The sequence below is a fragment of the Phasianus colchicus genome, chromosome 6, assembly GCF_987193195.1.
Source record: "Phasianus colchicus chromosome 6, bPhaCol1.hap1.1, whole genome shotgun sequence".
NCBI lineage: Eukaryota > Metazoa > Chordata > Aves > Galliformes > Phasianidae > Phasianus > Phasianus colchicus.
The window spans coordinates 11,120,557-11,148,551 of NC_143441.1; the positions used below are offsets into that span (position 1 = coordinate 11,120,557).

Here is a 27,995-nt window from a genome sequence, read left to right on the forward strand (position 1 = left end):
GCACCCCGCGGGCCCCCAGCGGGCCGCAGTGCAACGCGGCGGGACCGCCCCGCCGGCTCCGCCCCGGCCCCCGGCTCCCGCCCCCGGCGAGGCGGGCGGGACTGGCAGCGGCGGGAGGCAGCCGGGGCCGCGCCGTGGCTCTGCCGCCACCGCCGAGCGCGGCACGCCGAGAGCTCCGGCTCCGCGCCCCGTGCGCTGCGGGAAGTGGGACGAGAAAGAGGGGAGAAAGAAACTTGAGCCGGGCCGGCGGCCCGCCCGGCACAGCGCGGCCCCGGCGGGCCCCAGCGTGTGGTGGTGGAGGCAGCCGGAGAGCGGGGCGGGATGGACAAGTACGACGACCTGGGCCTGGAGGCCAGCAAGTTCATCGAGGACCTCAACATGTACGAGGCCTCCAAGGACGGGCTCTTTCGAGTGGACAGGGCGGCCGGCAACAACCCGGAGTTCGAGGAGACCCGGCGGGTCTTTGCCACCAAGATGGCCAAGATCCACCTCCAGCAGCAGCAGCAGCAGCAGCAGCAGGAGATGCTGATGGCCACCGCTTCCCTCAATGGTGGGGCCGGTTTGGCTGCACCCCGGCCCGGCCTGCCCGCTTCTCGCGGTGCCAAGCCGCCCCTGGGCTCACTCGCCGGCCCCCTGCCCCAGGTGGCAGCTGAGGGCCCTGGCAGCGGGCGGCCGGGCACATGCAGAGCCTTCCCTGTGCCTGCGGAGCCGCAGTCCCCCGGCTCCCAGGCTGGGCGGCGGGGCTGGGAAGCGGAGCCCCGCGGAGACCCTCAGGAGAATGGCGGCGATGACCGGCGGGGCAGCCAGGGCCAGGAGCTGAAGCCAGCTGGGCAGAGGTCCTCCTCCTTCTCGCAGGTGCGTGGCCCTGCGGGTCCCTCGGATGAGGCGCCAGCGGCCACGCTGCAGCACAGGTCCTCCTTCTCAGCCTCTGCGGCACAACCCAGCGCAGGGTTTTTGGCCCTCACCGATCCCTGCGGGCCACGAGCCGGTGTGGATGGGCCAACCACAGATGGCGGCCAGCTGTGGTACCAGGGTGGCTCACGGCCCTTGCCACCCAGCTCTGCTCCTGGGGGCCCCAGCGTGGACTACCAGCAAGCTGGCGTCCATCCCAGTCCCTCCGGTCATTTCGTGGCCCACGGCCACAACCACCGGCCCAACGGCGGCCCTGAGCTGGGTGCCTCACACCTGGCAGCAGCACGTGGGCCGCTGACTTCAGATATGCCAAAGCAGCCTTTCAAGGATGGCACGAGCAGTCTCTATCCTGATGGCGGACACCCGGAGGGCTGCAGCGTGGCCAAGGTGAAGTTGCCCTGCCAGACCCTCCAGCAGCCAGAGCAGGGGCCGTCTGCAGCAGAGCTGAAGCTAGAAGCACTCACTCAGCGCCTGGAGCAGGAGATGGATGCGCGGCCCAAGGCTGACTACTTCGGTAAGCACAGCTGCAACAGGACGTGATGCGTGCCTAGGTGTGAGATGGCTCCTCGCTGTGTGTGGTGGCAGGTTCACGCCTTCGCATTGTGTGTCAATACTGCTGCTGTTGGGTTATGTCTTTTCAATTTCTTTCATTTAACCGTTACTCATCACAGGTATTGGAAACTCTTATTTCAATGCTGCTTTCTTTTTAATCCTTAAGTTTCATAGCACAGCAGCTATGAGCAGGGAGGACAGTTGCTGAGCACCAGCTGGAGCAGTGCCTTTGGGAGGGTCCACCATTGCTGTCCAGGAATTTCTTCCCTTCAGGAGGGTCTTCTCTTCACAACATTGACCATTCTCTGTGTCCTCAAAGTATGTTACCTTTGCATGTTTGGATGGAAAGAAGCCTGCCAAGGAGCAGGACAGCATCACACCTACGTGCCATGTGGGGCAGGAATGCAGTTGGGCCCACAGGAGGCCATAGGGGCAGCCAGACCTGCAGGAGGATGAGTGCTCAGCAGTACTTGCCCTGGAGGCTCCTGCACGTGGCTGTGCTGAAGTGATCCTTGGATGTGTGACCTGCGAGGGAGCTGCTGCTGGAGTGACCCTGAAGGAGCTGACTACACACTTGAGGGATCCCTCAGAGAGAAGCTTTGTGGATAGGAGGGTTTCCCATAATCAGCAGATTTTCTGTGCCCCAGGTGTCAGTCCTCAATGGCTCTCAAAAGATGAGTGGGTTGCATGTATTTGGGAGGAACAGTTGACTTGTAGACCAAAAGCTTGCGCAGACCAACAGGTTTGTGTTGGTGTTTTGTGATGGAAAGAGACCGCTTACATGTGAGGATATTGGAGGAGAATAGGAGCGTCCTACCAAACTGGTTTAGTACCACAGGATAGCAAAAAGTCATGGTCGGAGTGAGTGTTCCTTTCTCCCTGCCGTTCTGTGATTTAGCAGCAGGGTGGGCGCAGCGAAGGCACGCTGAGCATTTAGTTGCAAATTGCATAGTAAGTGTGTTTCTTGGCATCGAGCAATACACTTGCCTGCAGAGGGCTTTGCTGTGATTGTTTATCTCAGGGCTTGAGATCGAGTTCAGCTTTGTGGCAGGCAGATAAGTTTCTGTCCTCTGGCAGAAAAGTGATGTGTCCTGCTGCGTTACTGGGTTTGCTGCAGCCTGGAGGCACGCTCTGATGCTTTGCGTGCTGAGCTGGGAGTGTGCTGCTCCAAGGAGCTCATGGGTCCTCACTATAGTGCTGCTGTGAGGAGCGGTGTGTGAGCACAGGCTTGGAGAGAAACCTTGTAGGAGACAGCGTGCAAAAATGTGAGAATTTTGCTGGTTGCCAGTAAGCCAGTGGGATCATAGATGCTACAGAATGTGCTTGGGAATGAGGTGAGAAAGCAGGCAGATGGAATAATAGGCTGGATTTATTTGTACTTTTCTGTCACAAAACAGGTGGCAGCAGCGGGGGGAGACTTTTGTCTCACAGGACATTTACAGTGAGGGAGCAGTCAGTAATCCTGGCTCCCAGCCGGGCCGCTTGGCAGGGCTCTGGCAGCAGGCTCTGCACAGCACCTGGTGTGTGAGAGCAGGGAGAGAGGGCCAGAGGGGTGGGGTGGGGGTTTGCAAGAGGGCGTTGGGACCTCAACTCTGTGTGAGAGGACTGTTGGTCCATCTCTGCCTGCATCAGATATTTATCATGAGCAACTCTGTCTGTAGAAAAGGAGCTGCTTTTTTCTTCACCGTGTGAAAATGAAGGTTAGTAAGGTTTATCCTAGAACAGGATAAAGCAGGGATGAGGCATAATGTGGGTAGGATGTCTTGCTGAAGAGCAGCAGGGAGCCTGGTCATCTGTCAGCACCTGCTGACTGTACGCAGCACATTTATCTCTTAGAGTAGGAATAAATGAAGAGAAAGAAACAAACAAAGCCAAAGTTGTTTTTGTTTTTTTAATAATGTGAGCGATGTGGGCTGTGTGTGCCTTTGGAGGAATCTGGGTTCTCCAGGCATGCCTTCAAGTGCTGACATAGTTTATGTAGGACGTGGGGAGCCTTGGGTGTCACTTGAAGGGTGGGGGGCAATCCTTTCATCACTGCCTTGTCCCTCAGGAGCAGATAGAGCTCCAGCCTGGGGCTTCTGCTGGGAGCAAGCCAGGACAGCCTGCACAGTCCACTCCAGGGAGCATCCAGCAAGGAGAGGTGCCTGACTGCCCCCAACATGCTGCGACTGCCAGAGATCTGACAGAAATCACTGATACTGGGGTTCCTTCACCCACAGGCAGGAAAAGATACCTTTAGGGCTGTAGCATGCAGCATCGTGCTTTGACCAGTACTCACTTCATACAGCTAAATGAAAGTCTCCATCTGATAAAGCCTATCCATAGTGTTACGAAGAGGTTTTCTTAAACAACACTTACAAATGATTTTCTGGTTGTAAATATTTGTTAGGTGTTAAGTTTTGACTTCCTTCCTTATTGCTCACAGCAGAGCTGATATGCTGCAGGTACGTTAGCAGGGCCTCACGCATCTCGTTTGGCAGCAAAGCTCTGGGCTGCCCCCCCAGCATCCAGCAACCATCCGCTTAACACATCCACAAGTTTCTTTCCCTCAATAGATGCAGAATTGTAGGTGAGCAGCTGAAGTGCTGTGCAGACCTGGAGCCTCAGTGTGTACAAGTGGGTGGAATCAGTCCCGAGTGCAGCAGCTCTGCTTGGAAGCTGTGTGCACAGTGGAGCTGGTGTTGTGCATTGTGTTGGGAGCACACTGCAGCCCTCCTCATGGGAGCTTAGCTGGGTTTGTAAAGCAAAAGTCTACAACAAAAGGAAAGAAAAAGGAAGGAGGTCAGATAGAGATCCATAGATATCCTGGCTGGGATGGTGTTGCAGTGTGGACTGAAAGTCATAAGGACTCTCATTCATTTTGCACTGGAGTTCACATCACCTTTCACATCCCTGTAAGGTACTTAAAATGTCTCAGAGGAGTTTGATGGCACTTTGTATTTCACCAGCACTGCGTGCAGTTGGGGTTCAACACTGCATGCAAAGATAGGGCTTAAATTACATTTATCAACCTTGTGGTTCTTCGGGTACTTCATCGCTATGAGTAATGAAGTCAGTGATGCTACTGAGTGATGATGGGGCCAGGCTGTCCTGTTTTCCAGGCACTCAGTTTCACACAGGTCTTGAAACCAGCACTATAAGACATGAGGTTGCTTTGTAGGGAATAGCAGCTTGCTGAGAAATGCAGTGTGTGGGAAGGCCATGTCCCCTCAGTGCTGACTGTGGGGTCTTGTGAAGAGGTGAGCCACAGGGAGGTGGCATTGGGTTTTGGAGATGGTGTCATGTAAAGACAGAGGAACTGAAAGCATCACATTGGGTGTGACGTAGGGAAGTCTATTTCAGCAGGCAGTCTTTGAATAATGTGTGCATGAGTCGTGGTGGTTGTGGTGGAACGCACTGGTGGGTCTTCAAGATTGGGGTCTGGAACGCTGAAGCTGTGACTTCATGCATCTCCTCCCTGCACAAGCTGGGAGCAAGGTAAGGGCAAGTTGCCTTGGGGCCCAAAGGCTGCATTTATGGTTGGCTGTGGTGTGCCCAGGCGGACAGAAAGGTGATCCCAGAGGTGTTTGTATACAGGCTCAGGGTGCAAGTAGGTGTCCCACAGCATAAATCCAACCTCCTGGTGTTCATCTGCCTCTGCATTGAGTTTTTAGCGAGTGGGATGCAGTGTGAACCTCCCAGCAAATGTGACATAGCAGCACTCAGAGGAAATGCTGTGGGAGCACGAGTCCATGTGTTGAGCTTTGGGGCTGGGACTGACATCCTGGACAGACAGGCAGATAGTTTAGGTTGTCTGGTAGCCTATCCCAGCAGCCACGCTGCTTGCTGCTGGCAGCGATGGGCTCTGGCTCCCTGGACACAGGGACGCTGTGCCCTGGGGGCTCGTCCCCTTCCACGTGACGCGTCCGATGTGACAGGGAACAGAGGCTTCTTTGTTGCTTGGGTTGAGCTGCCCAACCAGCAGAAATTGGACTGAAATCAGCAGTTTGCATCCCGTGCCCTTTCCAGATCCGGCTGCCTTTCTGCCTGTGCACTCGAGTGTGAATTTCTGGGTGCTGCGCATGTGCTCCAGGCTCACCGCCCTGTGCTGCGGGAGAAACCTCTTGTTCCTCCCCTGTAATGCCACATGAGCCTGGGGGCCTGCTACTGGGGGACTGTGTACTCAAACTGACACTCATGTAAGCATGGTGAAGTAACCATGGCCTTTCATTCTTTGTCTTTATTTTCCGTGTCCCAGGAGGGCTAAATAGTGGACAGGAGGGTTAAGCAGAAGGTGAAAGAAGGGCAGCAGAAGGGAGAGAGGCGTGGGGCAGTGAGGGGTGGGTATGGATGGCGGATGTTGGGCAACCGCAGGATATGGCCAGGCCATCTGTCCCCTTGGGCTGCACACAGCCATTGCCTGCGTTCCACAGCCTCAACAGGACGGGCACAGGATGGATGGAAGGGAGCTCATTGCTACTCGTACACAGAGTACACGGATAATTTTGTGCAGCAGCTGCTCCCTGGCACAGACAGGGGAAAAATGCAGGCACTTCCAGCGTGTCGTTTCTCTGGAAAGCTTGGTGGATATCATGGAAAGAAGGTTTTAAACAGCAAAACCTGCAGTTTTTCCACTCACAGCTCTGCGTTGCTGCAGTCAGAAGGGAGCTGTGTGAGCTGGCCTTTGCTTCTGTGCTGGGGCATTGCACAACTGGTGGGCTGGAGTTGATCCTACATGCCTGGGAGAGAACACAGGCGTGCGAAAAGCCAACTTTTTCTTATCTTGTCTTTTTTTTGTGTGTGTGGTAATGCTTGCATGATTTATCTCATCTTTCGTTACTGATCATATTTGCTTTCTTAAAGTGTTTCTTTCAATAGATAATGGAGATAAATCTGCTTAGTTTGAAGAGAGCACGTTCCACAAACCTTGTGCCAGCCCATGTGGGGGTGGGCCTGTGGCCAGGCCAGCCTTTCCCCTCAGGTCCGATGTGACCAAAACAGAGCAACTTCTTATCCTCTGCAACCTCCCTGGAGGCTTTGGTTGGTGTGGGCTCAGGTTCTGAGCATAGCAGGGCTTGGGGCAGCGCTCTGACAGTGGGAAGAGACTGCAAACCAAACCTGGGCTATCAGCATGGGTGTTATTTCCAGCACTGCTCCCCAGTAGTTTTCTCCCCAGCTCTGACGAGATCTTTCCGATGGCTGTGGAGCATGCAATACCCAAAAGCAGCAAAGCTTTGCTAACCGCAGTATGACTAAGGATCTCCAGGAGGCTGTCCTGCCCATATGGCCTGATGTGTTGGGAGCCCCAGCATGGCTCCTTCCTGTCCACATCCCATTGTAAGAGGAGTCTGGGACTGAGGAAACAGTTTGGATGGCCTCGGTGGCAGCATTTCTCAGGATTCATGACACCCATGTCACCTACATGGTGTCCACTCTTCATAAGAGCACTGCAGGGCAGGTGTGGTGACCCTCACAACTGAAGCACCCAGCCCCATATGAACCACTGTGCTCCTCAGACCTCCTCCTGACCGCTCTTGCCCTCTATCTCTTGTAGGAACCTGTGTGAAGTGCAATAAAGGGGTGTATGGAGCCAACCAGGCCTGCCAGGCCATGGGCAACCTCTACCACGACGGCTGCTTCACCTGTGGAGCCTGCAGTAAGTAACCCTGCCTGGTGCTGCTGCTAAAGCTGCTCAAGCTGCTCAAGCCCTGTAATGTGTTCCTCTGGCGAATATTTTTCTGGAGTAAGGGGGAAAACAGAAGGATGCGGTTATTCATTTGTCTGCCAGTTGGAGGCTGCTGCAGCTGTGTGCCTCTGCAACAGTGCTCGCTGTTCGTTTTTGAATAGATTTTTCTAGGCATTTAGGAAAGATTTTGAATTGTGTCTGTTTTCTGCTTTCTGATGTGTCGGGAGGCTATTTTCATTCCTTTGTCTCTCAACTATAGCCACATTTTCTTATTTATACGAGTGCTTTGTTTCAAAGTGGCAGTAAGTATGCCCTAACTAGGACTCAGGGCTTTTTGGTGTCCAGAAAGACTTTACAGCTGTTGTGCCACCACGTTAGACAGCTCGCAGCCAGCTGCTGGCAGGATGCTCTCTGCATGTCAGTATTCACCTCTGTGTGGTGGGCAACCCAGTTCACTGTTAGCTGGCCATCCCCTGCTGCTAAAGACCACACATTTAAAATAATATAATAAAGTAAGAGGAGTTTTGCTATGGAGCTGGGTTGAGAAACCAGGCTTCTTATTTCAAATTGTGTTTATAAGGTGGTGGTTTTGAGTTTTGTTATGTTTCACCCCAGAATACGCTAGTAGCGTATTTTTAGAAATGTAGCTGTGTATGTGGCAGTGGTAAAAATAATAATAATCCATCTGGTGCTCATGTATGTATCAGTTTGGTTTTCCAGGTTGAGCTTTTGTGGTTTTTTTCTCCTGTGTTTTATTTAGAAGTGTAAACTCATCAGGACTGGAAGGCCTGGTGTTTTATTTGGAGCTGCAAAGCAGGAATAAATATAGAAAGATGTGTGTGCTCTCTAATAGTAGTTGAACCTTGAACTGCAGCTCATTTCCCAGCTGTCCAGCACCAACTGCCCTGCCTCACCTATGCTGGCAGTGCACTGCTTTGCTGTCATCTGGCTGAAGGCAGGAAAACTGAAAAGAAAAGGGGTGTTAGCACAGGATGAGTTTCCCTATAGGCTCAGCAGCAGCAGTCTGCCCCTTTGTCCTTTCTTATGAGCTGACTTGAAATCTTCAGAAATAATCCCTGGCTGCAGCTTCAAGGACCTTTCTCCATTCGTGCCCCAGCAGCCTCCGGGTTGCCCTTCCTCACAGATCTCCTGTGATAAATAACCCAGCAGCAGGTTCCACCTGTCTTAAATTTCTAAAATTACAGCTGTGCAACTGGGGCTTTAGAAATAAACATTTTGTGTCCTTCTTTTAGAACTTCTATTGTCTTGAGCACTACAGAGTTATGTGTGGTTGCAGAGGTTTTAGTGGTCACTTCTTTTTCTGTATGTTTGGTTAAGAAATAGTTTTCTTCCATACCTAACAAGGTGTGTTCGTGAGAGCTGAAAAAATAGCTGTTTGCTGCTTGTTCTGAAAGGCAAACCTCTCCAGAGCTTTCCAGTGCAGGATGAAATGGTTTGTGCTTCAGGTAAGGCCAGAAAGATGGAAAGAGGCTGAGACAAGCAGTGCAGAGCTATGTTGCTTGCATATCCACGAATAACTGAAGCATCTCTGGTCTGAAACATCTGTGGTCTGATTTTTGGGTGGTCCTGTGTAGAGGCAGTGGTTGGTCTCCACAGTCCTTATGGGTCCCTTCCAATTCAGGATATTCTCTGATTCTGTGATCTCTGTGGAGCTGTGTTGGGGCTTTCAAATAGGAAGATGCCAGCGGGAAAACAAAACAAAAAAAGCTTGGAAAGAGTAATAACAGTGTTTCTCTGAATAGAAAATATTGTGTATCCCTGTGAGAGAACAAGTCTACCATTTGACCCATGCTCAAGGTCTGCCGCCATTTTCCATGTGCTTTCAGGCAGCAGTGGTTGTCTGCTGCAGGGGATGGACAGAAATATTTTTCTCCTGTGAATGTTGTGGTAAAAAGCGCTTCTTAACTAATGGCCACAATCCAGAGAGCTGCAGACTGCCAGAAATCTGCTGAGTGTCCGCTCTCCAGGTTGCGCATTGTGACTTCAGGGATGTGTTTGCTTCTTCCCTTCCCAGTCCAGCCACTGGCAGCCACACAATAACAAAAAGGCCATACCGTGCAGATCAAGGAAATGACTTCTCCCCTTCCCTCCCTGCTCCCAGGCGATTTGTTGGTAAAAGAGAAGAGGAAATGTACTTCAAATGCTGCACGTTTCTGAGAGCGCTGCTCCCTTCTTTCCGGCCTCTGCGCTTCCCTGTCGCACTGTTGTGTGCTCTGTGTTGGGTCAGCCTGCTAGCATCTCCTGAGTCCTTCCTGCCCACGTGATCATTTGAGTTGGAAGGAACTCTTAGAGGTCATCTAGTCCAGCTCACCTGCAATGAACAGGGACACCTACAGCTACATCTGGTGCTCAGAGCCCTGTCCAGTCTGACTTTGAGTCACCTTTAATTGTAAAAAATTTTTTCCTCACATCCAATCTAAATCTCCCCTCTTTTAGTTTGAAACCATTTCCCCTTGTCCTGTCACAGTGGACCCAGCTAAATGTCTGTCCCATCTGCCACGTCAGAAGGGAGCAGGCTGCATGTCGCTATCCATGAATGCTGTTGCTGTGCCTCAGCTTTGATGCTGGCCTTTTTCTGCCCACGGTGACATCTCAGAGCAGGGTTCCCAGTGACTAGGATGCTGCAGCTTTACTGAAACTTACATGAGTAAGGGTGCCCCTGCCCTGCCCCTACCTGAGCTCCATTACCCAGAGCCTCCCCAAAGGTGTGGGGAGCCATGGGCACATTTGCATGTCCCCTCTTGCCATCAGGCCTTTCCTCCTGGCCTGCCGTGTTGGTGAAGGTGTAGCCAGGCTGAATTGGACTGCAGCTGTTCTGCTGATGGCTGGGATGGCTCACCAACCTGCCCTGTAGTTGTGAAACGAGCCCACTGTGAGGAATCCCCCCCTGCACAAATTGAAATGGTTTTCATCATGGGTAAAGTGCCTTCAATGCTCTGCACCGTGAAGCCGCTGTGGTAAACGTGATGAGATTTTTCTAACTGCCAGGAAAATATACATTTGTCTGGACAGTGTCGCCTGCCTGGCTGCAAAGCACGTCCTGAGCAGCACATGTGGTAACTCTGCTTTCTATCTGAAAAGTAAGTAGTTAGGCTGTGTGCTGAGGGTCAAGTGGAGTTCGTCTTGGACAGCATCCAGTGCAGGCTGCCTTTGAGAAGTGATTTCAATCCTAAAATCTGTGCTCTGGTGAAACACTGAACATCTCCCCTCCAATAAATAAAATACACCAAATTACCTATTAAGGTAAAGCATACTGTCCTCCAGATATTTATATCTGCCTTCTTGCTGTTTTCAGTTTAGCAAGGATTTCTAATTTTGTTCGTAGTTGGGTTTGTGTCCAGATGGTGCCTTGGTTTCCCAGACACAGAAAGCTGAGTGTCTCTGAAGGGGTGGGTGCACCAATGCCTCCTGGTGCTGAATTTCCTACACCCTGTGTTTCCTGCTACGTGTATGTTCAGAGATAAATGGTGGAAGAGAGCAGTCGGTAGAGCAGAGCTATACATATGCTACAGGGTTCAGTTGTCAGGAAAAAAATGGACTGTATTATCTGAGCCACAGGCATGTAATGCAGAAAATTTGGCTTAGAGGTCAAAACAACAGATTTAGAATGATTACTTTGGCATCGGAGTCTCATTTATCTTCTTGTTTGTTACGAGGCAGGCACACAAATAGGACAGCTTTCTGTGGAGGGGGAGAGGGGAAAAAAATGTGGTCTCTCTGCTGCTCTGGTACTGTATAATATCTGCCTTATATGAATGCTGTGAAAATAGATTCAAAAAACATCCTCAGAAGTCAGACAGCTGTTTGCTGCAGGTTTGAGGCATCTGCTTGCATCCTGCTTTTCTTTCAGTTTGTTGGACAAACGTTTTAACTTAAAATTGTTTTGTTACACATTAACCTGTCAAGATTCTGTGTAATCACTCACTCAGAACCCTGAAGAACACAGGTATTTCCAGGTGTTGTTATTTATTCCTTAGCTAGGAAGGAGCCCTTTTATAAATGTCATTTACCTTGTGCTGCCTTAGCACTTCTTTCTAGGACTCAGGTAGGCTCTGATCCGACAGCACCAGCTCTGCTCCCCACGCACTTGGGAGCACATGGTTCTTGTGCTCACACCGCTGGGTCCTCAGAGGAAATCTGAAAGCTAAAAAAGTGCAAGGGAAGTGTCAGAGATGACTATGAAGGAAATCAGTAGGCGAGCACGGAAGTTAGAAAGAAATTGCAAGGTGGTCCAAATGAGGGTTTGATATTCAACTGCAGCAGGAGAACCTACAGCAGAACCAGGTTTTGTCCCCTTGTTGCAGAGAGGTGGAGATCTGCATGTTGCCAGATTACAGGGTTCAACCTTTGGCATGCCTGCGTAACTTCTATTTAAGCTGAGATCTCTGCTGATGTCTGTGTAAGGGTAACAGGTTGCTGTTCCAGCGGCAGAGTTTGAATTAACACCAGCTGGCTGTCTCTCACTACATTTCACAATGTAGTTGTTTGTAGAGGTATCAAGGGTCATTTACTAAACAAGGTAGTAAGGTATTGCATCAGTTTAACCGCAAGCATAGTCCTCTGCTTGGGCTAATTAGTCATGCAGCAGTGATTATTAAGCACAACTAGTAGCTCGTGGTGTCTTTGGGCTCATTACATTGTGTGAGCATGCCCTGTGCTGGTGTACAGCTGCTGGAACAGCAAGACCAAGGTGTTCTTTGGCACCTGTAAATACTGCTGCAAGCAAGTGCAGCACAGTCCTGAGCAGGCAGACTGACAGCCCTGGGAAGTGAGTTCCCCTCAGTGTGTGTGTGTGCTTGTCTTTAGATGCAAAAGCTGCTCCAGCGTGGGCAAGACTTGCTGCTTGTATCTGGCTTGTGCAGGCTCCAAACTCAAAACCACTGTGCTGATTGGCACGCGTGAGAAGTGTGCGGGCCTTCAAAGTGGGGAGTGTTAGGTGTTGCCAGGAATCCTCCCTCAACATCCCTTTAATACAATTATCATGTGATAGGCTGTGCAGGAAATGATGCATTTTTTCAGAAGAGATTCAGACGTGCCAGGCTCTACAGGCTGTTGGGAGACAGAGCAGCATCAGCTCTTGTTTCTGCTCCACTCTAATGCTGCTTTGTTCTTACTGACTTTCTATCTTTGAGCTCTCAGCTCGCTGGTGAGAAACCCCTGCGGTATGGCAGCCAAACTTGCTGTGCAGGAGAAAATCTAGGGCAGCTGCCATGGCAGGGCTGTGCTACGTGTTCCTCCTCTGGCCAGATCCCAGGGCAGTGCTGCTGTGAGGGCTCAGCACAGCCCTGAGTTCCCCAGCAGGTATCTTAAAAACACTGCTTTTTGTTAACAGGCATAATATTGGTTGTGCTGTGCCATAAGGATTTAGGTGTGGTGGGACAGAGTGCTAGATGATCATCTCCAGGCTCCCCTTGCCTATGGAAGCTTGGATTTGATGATCTTTGGAGGTCCCTTTCCACTTGGGTTGCTACAATTCTAGGATTATAGGAGGTTCCTCATAATGTTTTAAGCAGTACCTGTGGATAACTTGCTAGGTGCTGTCTCAGGTTGCACTGTGGCCTTCTGTACTTTGAAAAATTGTTCTCTTGTCTAGCTTCAATGCAAGGCTATTTCTATGGTCAGAGAGTGAAGCGGTGCATTTAATTCTGCCACTCTGGAGAGGTTGCTGCTGTGACTGCTTGTGGTGCTGGGAACAAGAGTAGTATGTAGGGGAGGACATGAAATTCCCAACTCAAAACCTTGTCCTGTCACAGCTTCAGCTTCTCTCTGAGTGCTTCCTACCTTGCTGCATAGTCACAGAATCTTTAAGGCTGAAAAAGACCACTAAGATCACCTAGTCCAACCATCATCCCATCCCCACCATGCCCACTGCCCACATCCCTCAGTGCCACATCCACACGGTTCTTCAACACCTCCAGGGATGGTGACTGCACCACCTCCCTGGGCAGCCTGTGCCACTGCATCACTGCTCTCTCCTAATATTCTTCCTAATATCCAACCTGAATGTCCCCTGGTGCAACTGGAGGCCATTCCCTGTCACTGTTACCTGGAAGCAGAGGCCAACCCCCACCTCACCACAGCCTCCTTTCAGGCAGCTTTAGAGAGTGATCAGGTCTCCCCTGGGCCTCCTCTTCTCCAGACTAAACAATCCTGGCTCCCTCAGCCGCTCCCATAAGACTCGTGCTCTAGACTTCTCACAGCTTCATCGCCCTTCTCTGGACAGACAGCAGGACTGATGTCCTTCTTGCAGTGAGGGGCCCAAAACTGAACGCAGGACTTGAGGTGCAGCCTCACCAGTGCTGAGTACAGAGGGACGATCGCCTCCACATCTCACAGGGGGCATTGTTTGGGGAGGTAGAAGCTGCCCTCCTTTTTCCTGTGTATGCTTGACCACTTTGGGGGCAGTCCTTTGGTGCAGGGCTGGGAGGAGAGCACTGCTTGCTGCCCAGTGCATGTGCATTGTGGGGGGCACAGCAGCTGTCTCTGGAGCATGACTGAGCATGGGGTCAAAAGCCAGTGCTGGAAGTCTCAGAGAATAATGCTGGGGTTCCCTTAAAATAGAAGCATTCAAATGTCTTCTCACAATGGTTTGCCATTAGCAGAGGAGAGGTGCTGCTTGTTACGTGGCCTGCTGTGGTTTTTCAGTGTTTCCCCTTGAACAGCCATTTCTGCCTTCGCCTGTGGTTGCTTTGCTGTTATGGGCAGCTGAACTTTTGCTACATGCTCCAAAGCATGCTTTTGGCTTTCAGGCCTTGGGTGTTTTGTTTTTCCTCTGAGTTTGTTTTTACTACTTGAAATTTTGTGAGGGTGCAGAGAGTGTTTTGCAGTTTTACAGCCCAGCTGATGCAGCTGAGAGAGACAGACTGGTAATGGGGCTGCTCTCGTGGCACAGTTATTCCTGTCCTTCTGCCCACGGGTTCACAAACTTTGATCTGAACTGGGTTACCTGCCTGTTGGTCGCAGCTGAACTAGGCTGTGTGCCGGCTTCTAAGTGACCCTTTCATGCAGCCCCAGTCTCAGAGCAGACATTGTGTCACATTCACTACCACGTGCAGCTGTGGTGGTAGCCAGCAGAAGTGGGACAGATACCAGGAATGAAGGAGAACTCTGATGCTCTGCCCAGTGTGGGGCACACAGCAGGAGCCATACGGTGTGGTGTCAAGGTCAGCATCCACAGAAGGCACCACAAAAACATGTACTGGCTGGGCCCTGGTGGGTCTTCTGTGCTCCGAATCATAGTATCATGGAATGGTTAGGATGGGAAGGGACCTCAGAAACCACCCAGTCCCTCTGCTGCAGGTAGGGTTGCCAACCACTAAATCAGGCACTGGATCAGATTGCTCAGGGCTCCATCCAGCCTTGCCTTGAACACCTCCAGGGATGGAGCATCCATAGCTTCTTTGGGCCAACTAGTCCAGCACTTTAGCATCCTCTCAGTGAAAAACTTTCCCTTGACATCTGATCTAAATCTCCTCTCTTTTAGTTTAAATCCATCCCCCCTTGTCCCCTTATCCCATCACTATCTCCCTATGCAAAAAGCTGATTTCCCTTCTGCTATAAGCTCCATTTAAATATTGGAAGACCATAATGAGGTCTGCCTACAGCCTTCTCTTCTCCAGACTGAACAAGCCCAGCTGCCTCATCCTGTTTTCGTAGGAGAGGTTCTCCAGTCCTCTGATGATCTTTTGTGGTCCTCCTCTGGACCCCCTCAGAAAGCTCCACATTTTTCTTGTGCTGGAGGCCCAAACCTGGATGCAGTACTCCAGGTGGAGCCTCACAAAGGCAGAGAGGAGAGAGACAATCCCCTCCCTCATCCTGCTGGCCACTCCTCTTTTGACACAGCCCGGGATACTGTTGGCCTGGGCCATAAATGCATAGTGCTGGCTCATGTTAAGGTTTTCATCTACCAGGACTCCCAAGTCCTTCTCCACAGGGCTGTTCTCAATGAGTTCTTCTCCCGGTCTGTATACATATCTGAGATTGGCTTGACCCAAGGGCATTTGGCCTTGCAGAACCTCATTAGGTCCATATGGGCCCATCTTTTGAGCTTGTTTATGTCCCTTTGGATGGTGTCCCTTTAGATGGCATCCATTCCTTCTACTATATCAACTGTGCCACTCAGCTTAGTGTCATCTGCAAACTTGCAGAAGGTGCACTTGATCCCATTGTCTGTGTCACTGATAAAGGTGCTAAAGTGTTCTGGTCCCAAGGCCCCTGGGAGAGATCACTTGTCACCTGCAAGATCTGGAAACTGAAATCCTATTCACCTGCCATTGGTAATGTCCAAATCTTACATCTGCAGCACTCCAGGAAGGACTGGTTTTGTAATGATAGAGACTCAGGGCTGGCAGCACGGAAGGGATGCAGGAGCAGTTGCCAGCCTGCAGTGAGACTTGCCCAACTGCTGTGCAAATGTCAGAGGACTTCTTCCATGTTCAGATAAGAGAGAAGTAAGGTTCTTGCTGCCTCTCTAGCCATGCAGAGCCTTGGAGTCCAAACACAGCCCTGCATCATTGCGTGCACTGAGAGCGATCTCATTTTCAAACATTGGTTTGTGACCCCCATTGTCCTAATAAATAATAGAAAAGCAACTTCAAAAGAGAACCAGCTCCGTGACAAGCAAATGAAGGATTGTCCAGCATCCTCCCTTATCCATTGCAAGTCCCTGGTAAAGCTCTCTCTGAGCATCTTCAGAAGCTGCCAGCTGAGAAAATGATGGACAAAAGCACTGACATCCTGACAGTGCAGCCCTGCGGTATCCTGTGGTCAGCTGTTAAGTCAAGTGTGTTTGTTTAGCATGAAAGCACTGGTGACTAAGCTTGCAGTATTCTGAAATTGGTGCTGAAGTGACTTTGAGGCCATGCTGGAGGCCTTGCAGCTAGGTAGGTCAGTCCAGGAGGGAGCAGAACATGAAAGCATGCAGCTCAGACTTCCTGCTGGGGGAGTGGGTGAGGGAGTTGAAATGCTGAAGGACTGTAACTGTCTGATTTCTTTCAATGAGAGATTAGCTAAGTTCAAGAGGAAGTGAAAGTGAAATGCAGTCAGGAGCTGACAATTTAGGACGTGTATTAGAGCAATTGCTCCTGACAAAGACAAATCATGCCCTAGCGTTCCTAGGTGTGTCAAGGCCTTGTGTTCATCAGAGGGCTGCACAGCGCTGGCTGCAGTGGCTTCCCCAAAGGCCTGTCGCCGTCAGTCTGGACCTTTGAATGTCACCAGGTTAAAAATACACTGGGTGCAGAAAGCCCTGTAAATGCTGCTTTTGTCACCGTAGAGGAATGGCGCAGCAGCAGCGATCCAGGCTTCAGCTGCTCTGCTGGATGAGTACTGCTCACACACCGCTGGGGCTGCTGCCTGAAGAAACATCCTCATCCTGCAGCTCCATGCATGTTTTCCCTCACCACTGCCCACTTGTCTTTAAGGAGAGATGTTGCATACAAAAAGGGGAAGGCACTTGGGAAGATCACCGGAGCCCACGCTATCGCATAATTTAAGATTGAAGTTAAACATTTCTGAGCTCACTGCCAAAAGTTGGAGCTGCTTTGGAGCCTCGGTTTCCCGTGTAACATCATGAGGTGTTTCCTGGCCAGAGAGTGCCCTCTGGTGTAGGCAGCAGATGGCAAAGGCTTTAGTTTAGTGAAAGAACTCTGCTTGACTTCTCCCTTTTCTTAATGTTCAGCAGCCAGCGTGATTATTGGTCGAAGGCTGCCACGGTCCTAAAGCACCAAGGGGTGAGTCCAGGCCTTGTGTTTTCCACATCTGTAGACCAAGCCAGCCAAGGCCTCCATTTAGGAGTAGCAGTGGGAGCTGTTTTACTGTACTGTAGTTGTAGTTGTACTATGTGGAACTGAAAACAGAATGCAGATGCAAAGCATAAACACAAAAGCTGTAGTAAATATAAATGTATATATATACACACGTTTCCCATGTATAGAGTCTCTTCTGGGATAACTGTCATCTTGTCTCTGTTAGGACATTCTGGAAGCTCTGCTCCAGCTGTAGGACTTCTGTGTTCTGATGTCCTTGCTGTGGGTCACTTTTCAGTTATCACTTCTCAGCGTCCAATTTTTGCTCACATTTTCTCCTTGCTCTCTATTGACCTTTCCCTTCTGCCTGTGTTTTTTTTTTCCTTAGGTCGGAAGCTGAGAGGAAAAGCCTTTTATTTCGTCAATGGAAAGGTGTTCTGTGAGGAAGATTTCCTGGTAAGCACGCAGCTGACCCTTGTGCCCCCATCATGTCTCAGCCTCCACAGGAGATGCACAGCCTTTCTCCTTGGTGGCTCTGCCTGTGTTTTGCACAGCTCCTGCACAGCCTGGCCATTCTCCCCTGCTCACTGACAGACCAAACTGAGCAAATTGGCCAGCTCTGAGACATGGTAGCTGCCCACATGTGGCACTGCAAGTAGCTGAGTGGGAGGCCATGGTGTCACAGTGCAGAAGCCATAGCAGAGCTGGAGCTTCTTGGGATGGCATCTTCAGAGTATGGCTTTGTTACCATTTCTTGGAGACAGGAGCAAGATGAATGGCTACAGAAGAATGAATGAGGGAATTTCCTTTCCCAGTGAACTACTTTTGCTTGGGCATCCTAATGGATATCTTTCTATTACCCTCAATGGGTTTGTGTGAATGTATTTAAGTGTGAACCAATTCCTTGGTCCATGGCTGGTAGAAGATAAGCATCACTGCAGCTGCTACAGAAAATACAAAAAGCCATAGCCCCTCTCCTCACCTCCAAGACCTTGTAGATTAAACCATCATTGAGACTTGAAAAAGTATTTGCCTACTTAATGGAGGCGTGCAGTGATTTCTATCAGAGAGAAGTAAATTGATCTTCTTTTCTCTCACCAGTATATTCTGCACAGACAGAAAATTGGTTAAATGCATCTAAAGTATTCAGTTTTTCCAGTTTGCCATTCAGCCAGGACTGAAACCTTAGACAGACAATGTGTAGTGCATGAGGTGTTTGTTTGGGGATGACAGTCGGTTCCTTATCTTTAGCTTTAATAGACCTAGAAAGGTGTAACTCAAAGTAGAATTTGGCAAATGTTGTGATGTGAGCATGTGATAAGTACAGTTAAGCTCCTGGTTTGTAGATTCCTATGGTCAAATAAAGAATTAAGTCTTATAAGTGGATCTGAATTTATAGTATTAGCATATATGCTAAAATAAATTTAGGACTTGAAAGTTACAGGACCATCTACTCCTTCTGAACACTGCAAGTCTGGTGTCTTAATAGAATATTCCATCCACAGCTTCATATACTGAAAACAAAAACAATAGTGGAAAGTTTAGTTTGTGTAAGGAGTACAGGAAAAGGCCAAGCAAATAATGCCCTACAATAAGCTGTTGCTTATGCTCTACTAGCCTTGTGAAATGTTAAGCCACTTCTTTTTTGTCCTTGCAGTACTCTGGTTTCCAGCAGTCAGCTGACAGGTGTTTCATTTGTGGTCATTTGATAATGGACATGGTAAGTGATTATTGCCTTAGGTAAAAAATCCCACATCTTTTTAGAAGAATGTACCAACAACAAAACATTTTGATAACTGGTACTGTGTGTTATCATTTGCTGGTCTGCTTAGTGAAAGGTGGGTAGCTGAAAGAAAATCCACTAAGCCTTTGTTGGCTTTTGCAACAAAGAAAGCAAAGGAAGCAAAGCTGGCATCCTGTTGCATGTGATGTAAGGACTTTGTTCTCCCTGTTTTCAGTGCAAATTGAAAATGGTGCCTTCAGATTTTTCATCCCCTTCTGGGCTTCTCTGAGCAGAGTTTTCATAATCCTGTGCAGAAAGAAGAGGCACTGCAGTGCTTCCTTGCTGTGGGGCATCAGCCATGCTCTGCTAAGCCTGTCTGTCTGATAGTCAATTCTATGTACCATGCATAGTGAGTTTCATGTACCTTGAGGATGAAGCTGCTGCCTTCGTATATGTGATGGAAGGCTCTGGACTGACTTTCTGGGGAGTCAGAGTGTGTGAACCAAGCTTCAGTTCCGATCTGTCCAGATCCTTGAAACCCACTGAATAGATGTGCACTCCCATCAGCCTGCAGGTTGCCATTCATTCAGGATTTGCAGCAAGTAGGTGACATCTCAAGGTATCAGCTGGCCTTCAGCCTGCACCAGGCAGCATTTGGCTGTGGGTGATGGGGAGGGAGACAAATTCATGAGCTGATGGTGTAAAACTAAATCTGTAGCAAAGAAATGAAGACCTTCAGGGTGATCATGGCACTCCTCCCAAGCCTTTCTGATACCTGTTGTTAATTATCTTTGCTTGCCTGCTCACACTCAAAAGTATTAAAATTGGAAAAGCTGTTTTATGTAGCGGGTTGAGTTCAACGTGGTTTTTATAGTCTGTGTTAATTAGAAGGCCACACCAGTGAGTACAAAGGTTTAAATCTAAGGTGATAGGAAAACCTAGCAATAGTAATCATCCTAGCCTCTCACAGAGAACACAGAGATGTGTTTCCTTTTTGGCCTGGTACATTTTAACCTGTGATTATACTAAGGATTCTCCACCTGTTGGCTTCAGAAATGATTTTCTTCCCTTTAAATCTTGTCACTTTTACTCAGTAATACTAACTGTTTTAACTGAGACTCTATAAATTGCTTTCTTATCCACACTAACAATTCAGGTCTAGGCAATCCATACTGATTCCAGCTGCCCTTCCTTTTCCTGATAACTCATTTTTTAGAAGACGTGAAAAAAAAACCAACACAGTACTGCTGATGAACATGCAGCAGTGTCTGATGCAAAGCTGCGAGTGTGTTATTTCACCTGTATTGACTGTTCACATGTTTCTTTCTTGTCTCTTGGTTTGTTGCAGATCCTGCAGGCTCTGGGCAAATCATATCATCCAGGCTGCTTCCGATGTGTGGTCTGCAACGAGTGTCTGGATGGTGTGCCATTCACTGTAGACACTGAAAACAAAATCTACTGTGTCAGAGATTACCACAAGTAAGTACAAAATAACATCAGAGGAGACATGATAAAGCCTCTAATTTAGCTTTACAGCTACTTAGAAACTACTGATCAGTGAAACAAATAGAGGATTACAATCCAGGAGTTTGAGGATGAGGTTAGACTCTAGAGTTCCCTGTGCCTTTCCTCTTGCCCTGCCATTGGCTTCTGTGTAACTTTGAGGAAGTCACTTAACCCCCATACTTAAGCTGCACTTTCTGCAAAACAAGGAGTGTTTAGTGGTTTCTGAGGTAGGTGAGAAATAGTGCTTGTGCAGCATTCTGTGATGTAAGACATTAGTCTGCTCTGAAGGAAGACTGTGAGGAGTCAACACGAGCTGCTTTGGACTAGTTGCAGGGCTGAGTTTCAAAGAATGTTTTTAGAAACCACCACTGAACATCCAAAGCGAACTTTATCCAGCTTTAAATTAAATGACTAATGAATCCACTTGAAAAATCACTTATCATTTTGACAGCTCTGCTCTTAGCTAGTAGTTATGGGATTAGAGCAGCATACATTTTGAGTGCCTGTTTGGCTAACATGCTGCTGTTTTCTGAGCAGACAGATAATAAGTATTGCTCAAACAGTCCCTGAAATTGTTTTATGTTGTGTTTCATGTGTCACTGTTGTTCTGAAATGATACGTATTTCCTTGCAACTTCATTTACTTACTGTACAAGGCCTTGAGGAATCTAGCAGTCCCTTAGTGTTTTCCCTGAAATTTCCTGCTGTGGTGCAAGGCAACTCATTCTTTTTATATGCTGTTATGAAGCCAGTTCTGCTCACTTTCTCTTTATTATGTCTTCCAAATTTCTTAATAATAGCCAGGAATTTTACAGTGTTTTTGTTTTGTTTTATTTATTTGTTTTTTTTTACTGGCACTAAATGTAAAATCTTTTTTTGTCTGATTGAGCAATGTGTACCTAGCATTACTTATAATCAATCCTAATTGAATTTGTGATCTTGAGATGTTAAGCTTTCCTGTGGATAAATTATTTACAGCTGTAGTGTTCTGTCTTATCACCAACAACAGACATAACTTGCCTTCAATTTCTTGTTCTTCTTGCAGAGTTCTAGCTCCAAAGTGTGCAGCATGTGGGCTTCCCATTCTGCCCTCCGAGGTGAGAGCCTTTTATTATTTATCCCTACTGGGGAGAAGGCATTATATCTCAGGTCTTGCTCTCTTCCCTTCTTGACCCCGTGTGAAGATGAGTGTCCTTGTTGACGTGGAGAGACAATTGCTTCCACTGGAGTGCTGCCTTTTAAATGAAGCTCGTACACTGCCCTTGAGATATGACCCTTCCTTTGCTTGATAACACAGCTTATTCCCCTTGGGCCAGGCTACTTTATTACCTTCTGCACTATTATATTGCTGTTAGCATTGTGCACAGCTACCATTCCTTCACATCAGAAAATGGTGGTGGTGCTCATGCTCGCCCTCTGGGACTAACTCATTGTCGTATTTGGAGGAGATGGGTCTTTGCAAAAGCCAGCTTAAAGTGCTGAGAAATGTGATATATTGAAGTTATCCAATCATCAGTACATGTTTTAGGATAGATGTGACCTGTAAGCACAGAGAATTCTACGTTTCTGATGTTATGCTTTAGAAGATATCAGCAGGCAACCAGTGATGAAGCTTTACTGTAAAAATAACTGTAGGTGGCATTATTTGTGATTTCCAACCAATGGCCAAAATGCATTTGTTCAACACTGATATTGTTACAAGAAGCAATCTACAGAGTGCATGTGTCTAATCCTCTCATAATCCTCTGTAATTTCTTCTCATTTGCTTGAATGCTTACAGGGGTCTGATGAGACCATTCGGGTTGTGTCTATGGACAAGGATTACCACGTGGAATGTTATCACTGCGAGGTAGGTCAGCAGCTTTCTAGGGGAGTAGAGGGTGCTTATAAGAGGTAATAACAGTTATTTTAAAATCTCCCTGCTTCCAGTGGCAGTATATAAGCAATTCAGACCTTGCACTCTGAAATCTTTTAATATTAGTGGCTGACAAAAGTCCAATTGTCAGTTCACTTGCTATCCAGTTTATTTGTTAATGAAGGAAATGTAGTGAATCACTAAGGTTCTCTTGCTGCTCTTTGAAAGCCCTGAGCTCCAGATCACATTAGTGTATCTGGTTTCCAGGCCAGACTGTTCAGAAATGCTAAGGTGATGAGTGATCCTGTCTGGTGTAAGTTATCTTCACTTAATGAATGAAGTGAATGTGGGGTCAGTGGTAAGGAGAGGATATATGGCTGCCACAAAAATCTGAAGAGATGTGAGCTCTTAAATATTCATGGCGGACTTCCCAGAGAGCCTTCATACTTATGTAACATGAATTAAAATATCTATGTCTTCTATCATTGTGCTCATAGTGCAGTGGAAAGGAACCCTGACTCTGCAGGTGAGTTTCACATCAGTACAGCTGCAATTAATTTAATGCAAAGTGGTGAATCCTACCTGAGAATGTAAGGAAACATGAGTATGTTTAAAACATGTAGGGATGCAACTCACCATGAGACAAAGCTTATTTAGTCAAACTAGTTAAGACCTATGTATACAAGGCTGCCCTTCAAAATGCCTATGTCAGATGTTCTCCTGTTTTTAATAAATACTGAACTTATTAGGAGGGAGCCACTGGCGAGGAGCTCCTGTCCTTGTCACAACATTCTCCTGCAAGCCAGACCCCAGTTGACACTGGGAGATAAACACATAGTCTAATTAAATTTGCATGACCTCTCTCTGCAGGACTGTGGGATGGAACTGAATGACGAAGATGGGCATCGCTGTTACCCTCTGGATGACCATTTGCTTTGTCACTCCTGTCATCTGAAACACATAGAGAATGGCACAACCCCAGCAGCTGTGTACCAGCATCACTACTAGCCAACGTGGGTGACACTGGGAGCCCTGACAGACCATTTGTTATGTGATCACCCTCTCCCTACCCACCATTGATTTCCTGTGCATGTTTTTCTCCAGTTGGCAATTTTCCTGTGAAAAGATACGAGAGATTTTTGCTGGATTCACAGTCTGTATGCATTTGAGTTCCAGCTGTACCAAACTCTATCTACTTGACCAGGAATGTGGCATGTTATCTAAACTGATTGGTTTACTCTTACGTGCCTTTTTCTGCTTCTTGGAGATTCCTTTGGGCCGTTTTAGAAGATTCTTGAGTGAAAGTACAACTTGCTGTCAAGCCAACGAACTCAGATCATGCCATGCACAGTTAAAAAGCTGGAGGCTGGCTTGCCTGCCTGTTGGGAATGCTCCATCAGTTCACTAAGTGATTCCTGACAAGAACATTTCATCACATTCTCCAAAGGACATCATATTATTAATGCGAGGTTTTAGACACACACTCTTAGTAATACTTAGAAAATAAAGAAGTCTTTGCAAAATAGTGTTCTAAGACCTCCCAGTGAATGCCCTGAACTCTGGTATTTCAAGTGTGGTTGTAAAAGCACCAACACTCGAAGCACAGCCCAGGCGTGCTGCCTAGCAGCTGGAGACAATATCCCATTTTGAACAGGACAAGAAACTGGAACAAGCTGGGCTAAGCTACTGTGATGACTGGATACGAGCTTCTGCTAGAATATCACAGCAGTACACAGGGACCCATCTGCTTTGTCACAGTACGAACAGAGGATTATGTTTGGAAAGGTTGGGATGCTGGTAGTGTGGACGTGAGGGAAATCCATCCCTGTTCTTGCTTACAGAGCTCAATTTGGAAAAGAAGTTCTCCATGTACAGATATTTGCCTGATGTTTTCATGGTTTGTCCCCACAGCTCAGCCTCAGCTTGGCCACTCCTTAGTGTTTACCCAGCACAAAGCCATTTTATAGTGGTGCTTATTTAGAACTCTGGGAACAAGCTCAAGATCATTCTAAAGGCTTTGTTACAGTGGGATTTAGAGTCCAGCTCTACAACCTGTACTCATATCAGTCCAGCCACTGGTATAAACAGATTTGCTCACACAAATAATATCAGCTTATTTGAGGGAGGGACTGGGAGTTTGGCTCTTTTTTTCTATTCTGTTGAAAAAGCAAAGGCTGAGCAGTGGCACTGAGACTCTAGAAATGAGCTCTTACTGAGAACTGGCTGTGGTTCAACCATACATCTTTTCCCATAGCACAAATGTAGCTAGACATTCACACCGTTGTCATCAGAGCACCTTCATTACCTAGCTGGAGCTGTACCTCTATTGTTCAGAGTAGTCCTTCAGAGAAGCACGGTTGACTTGCCTTTTTCACTGTCAGGGGTAAAACCTCTTTTTTCAACCTGGCACCACCACTGCAGGACAGAGGGCTGTGTCCTGTGAAGCTCTGGCTGCAGGTTGCCTCACCCTCTCTCCACTCTGGCTCGTGGACTTTGGGCCTAGATGCAGGGTTGTCCTTTACCCCTGCCATCGTGGGGCTTTTCTCCCCAACAATCAGCAGCTTGCCTTTTCCTCCCAGGCGCCTCAGCAGCCCTTCTGCTGTTGTCTCTGTCGGTGCTGATAAATACTGCGCTTCTCCATTTGGAGTGGTGCGAGGTACTGTGCAAAGGATTAAACAGAAGTACGAGCATCTGCTTTAATATGGGGACTGGTAGCCTGCTAGCACCCTCCTACACGTCTGCTTCAGTTTATCTCCTCTAGGCTGAGGAGCTGGAAGGACTTGCGTGGGGCTGGCTTTCTGTCCCACCAGCTGGGAGCATCTCTGCCCTTAGGAATGCTTCTTGGGATGCCAGCTGTGGGAAGCTGGGCTCTGCGGCTCCATTCCTGCAGGGGACTTACAGCCCCTCAGTGAGTGACCGAAAGCCCGTGGTGGATACGTCCCATTGCAGTATGCAGAACGAGCCTTACCTGTGACGTTAGAAGAGGTAGAATTAATCTAAAATACATGAGCTCCCTACAGCTTTCAACTGGGCCTCCAAATGCTTGGATACTGCCGTCTCTGAGGTCAGCTGCTGCATAGCTGATGCTTTGGCTAGCTCTTTGGTTTGGGAGCATGTTTTTGACACATATTTTCTGGCCTTCATTTTGGGAAGATCTGAAAACAATAGCAGGACTGATTTTTTCTTTCTCAACAGTGGTTTAAAATTCTGTTTCACTCTTACAGCCTTTCCTATGCCCCTAAGATAAGGAGAAAGGAGAATTAGAGAAATAAAACATTTTCCTTTGCAGAAAGCCCTAGCCAGCAGTTTGCAGTGAGCTATCTCGCAGGAGCCTCCTGCAAAGCAATGGAAAGTTTGGCCTCCGCTTTCACAGTGTCTGGTTACTTCTGACAACCTCCCTCTGCTCCTCTGGACCATTCTGGGGAAATGCAGGCTGTCCTACTTTCAGGTTTGAGGTCCCATGTAAATTATTAAGTGTGAATGCTCTCCTTTCATGTGTTTACTAAGTGCTGGAAATGACAATGTGAAGCTGTTGAAAACGGAGTGTCTGAGTTCATGGTTCTGAAGCTAAAGCATATACTGCACTGCCTTGCTCAGCTTGCGCCTTAACTCGTTTTGCTTTTGTGTGTGAGGATTTGAATCGGTTGGAGCTTTGTGTTATCCCTGCCTCCTGCCCAGTGTGGGGGAGTCACAGCCAATGCCATGGCCCCTGTTTGTCAGCACAGTGAAGTGCTGGGCCAGGAGAAGTCCTTTCCACGTTTGACTTCAGAGATACCGCTGGGCCTTCTATGGTCATTTTGGCAAGAAAATGAGGTCAAGGTATAATTGGGCCATTTGGAACAGTTCCATTTTGCAGCTCCTTCTACAAAAGAGTTGCAAACAACGTACGTTAAATTCTGCCTGTCACCTGGCTTCTTCACACTGGGGTTTGCTATTCACATGGATCTTGTCTTTATTTATTAAGAAATTAAAATGTGCTAGTCTAGCTTTTAATTCCTACTACAGCTTGCACTTCAGACTTGTTTAAGGGAAGGGATGCTTGGAAGTCCCATTGTCCTCCTAAGGGGTAGCCCACATGCAAATAGTTATTCAGATGATTTCCCTGAAACTTGTTTTCAGGAGCCAGTGTTAAATAGATTTTTGCTTAGATCAAGCTATTTCTATTTTCTAAATTTCTATTGTTTGGAATCACAGAATATCCTGAATTGGAAGGGACCCACAAAGACTACTGAATCCAACCCTTGGCTCCACACAGGACCAGCCAAAATCCAAACCCAATGTCTGAGAGCATTGTACAAACGCTCCCTGAACTCTGGCACTCAGGGCCGTGCCCACTGCCCTGGGCAGGCTGTTCCATGCCCACCATCCTCTGGCACAGACCCTGTCCCTCACCCCCATCTGCCCCTCCCCTGACTCAGCTCCATGCTGTTCCTTTGGGCCCTGTCGCTGCCACAGAGAGAAACAGTGGTGTCTCATCAGCAGTGCAGTGGTAGGGTAGAGGTGAAGCAGGTTAGTATGAGGGGTCTCTCTATCCCTCAGGAGAAGAAAGTGTTCCCTGTGCTGATTATTAGCACTGGGCAAACATTTCATGTCCTTGGGTTTCAGCACTGGGTCTTCTGGGACCTCCACCTCTTCCTTCCACTCCTGGCCTTGAAACATTGCAGGTTCTTTTTCTCATGTTTAGCCCTTCTGTATTTCCCTGGAATTTTTGCCTCTTTATTATTTCAGCAACAGCAAAACCAGGTCCTTGCTTAAAGCCAAACGCCTTTCATCCTTTAGGCAGGCTCTGCCTGCATCAGACTTCAGGTGGGGAGTCTCCATGCAAACAAGAAACAAATCATGGAATCACAGTTGTTAAGGTTGGAAAACACCACTGTGAACGTCTAGTCCAAGCCGTAACCCATCCTCACCGTGCCCACTAACCACGTGCCCCAGTGCCCCTGCATACATCTGTGCTGGAGCAGAGTTGGAGCAGTTCTGTTCCAGGCAAGGCATACCTGGGAATTCTTTGAAAGTACCACCAAAATTGACTTTTTGGATCAATAAACAAACAAAACGATGTGCTAAAGCAGAGGGATGCATGGAGAAGGAAAGATGTGAAGGAAACGCACGCAGCATGGCCACGCGCCCTGAAAGCAAATCGGAGCCTGGCCAGCGGTACTTGTGGTACTCATTTTGTACGTTACGGCTTCTTGACAGCGTGAGATGGAGTGTTCTGCTGCTGTCACTAACCACAGCCTCCTGCAGCACGGCGCTCTGTTCGGCGCCATTGGGTGTTTATACAAAATGGAGGCCAGCAGCAGCGGCCTGGCCCTTGTGGTTTCAGTGATTAAAGACAATACGGTGAAGCAGCACTCAGAGTGGTCTTTCCTAATGTCTGATTGCTGACTGTGGGAAGCGGTGAGCCGTGAGGTGGGTGTCCCACCTGCAACCAGGGCTGGCGGGGGCAGGCAGCCCTGCTTGCCATGGGGAGGCCTGGGGTTCATCCCAGCCCCAGGGAGGCGATGGGCAGCAGCAGGGATGCAGCGCTGCAATCCACGGGCTGTGTTTTCCTTCTGGCAGATGAGGGAAGGCCCACATGGAGAGCCCGTGCTGGAGTGCCTCTTTTGCCCCAGGCCTGTGGGGAAGCTTCTTCCATCTAGCAGGTGAGGGGATGGGGTTGAGGAGGTGAGATGCTGCCACAGGCCGTGGGGTGAGCTTTTGGCCTGGGGAAAGTTCGTGGAACAGCCCGTCAGCTCTGCAGGCCCGGAGGAAGGCCGTAGGGGTGGCGGGCAGCACTCCTAGCTTGGACGGGGAAAAAATGCTGGAGAGCAGAAAACGGGGGAAAAAAAAATCCAAAACAGAAAAGAGCAGCCGAGCCAGCCAGGAGTCGAACCTAGAATCTTCTGATCCGTAGTCAGACGCGTTATCCATTGCGCCACTGGCCCTGCTCGTAAAGCAGTCTTGGCCAGTCACACTTCAGCACATTCTCCGCCCGCGCCGCGTTCCTACGAGGCGGGGCCATAGGCGGGGCCGC

General features: G+C 48.6%; 1 protein-coding gene and 1 non-coding gene across 2 annotated transcripts; one reads left to right on the forward strand and one right to left on the reverse strand.

Annotated features, from left to right (window-relative positions):
• Nucleotides 1–87: 87 nt before the first annotated feature.
• LIMD1 (LIM domain containing 1) lies at nt 88–27,863 on the forward strand. The gene is made up of 8 exons (XM_031590347.2): nt 88–1,426; nt 6,998–7,099; nt 17,285–17,352; nt 18,554–18,616; nt 19,968–20,098; nt 21,170–21,221; nt 21,905–21,973; nt 22,850–27,863. Exons 1-8 carry the CDS (start codon nt 322–324, stop codon nt 22,985–22,987), a joined length of 1,728 nt encoding a protein of 575 aa, XP_031446207.2. The 5' UTR covers nt 88–321; the 3' UTR covers nt 22,988–27,863.
• TRNAR-ACG (transfer RNA arginine (anticodon ACG)) lies at nt 27,834–27,906 on the reverse strand. Its single transcript has one exon. It is a non-coding gene; the product is annotated as a tRNA-Arg (tRNA).
• Between the last annotated feature and the right edge of the window lie 89 nt (nt 27,907–27,995).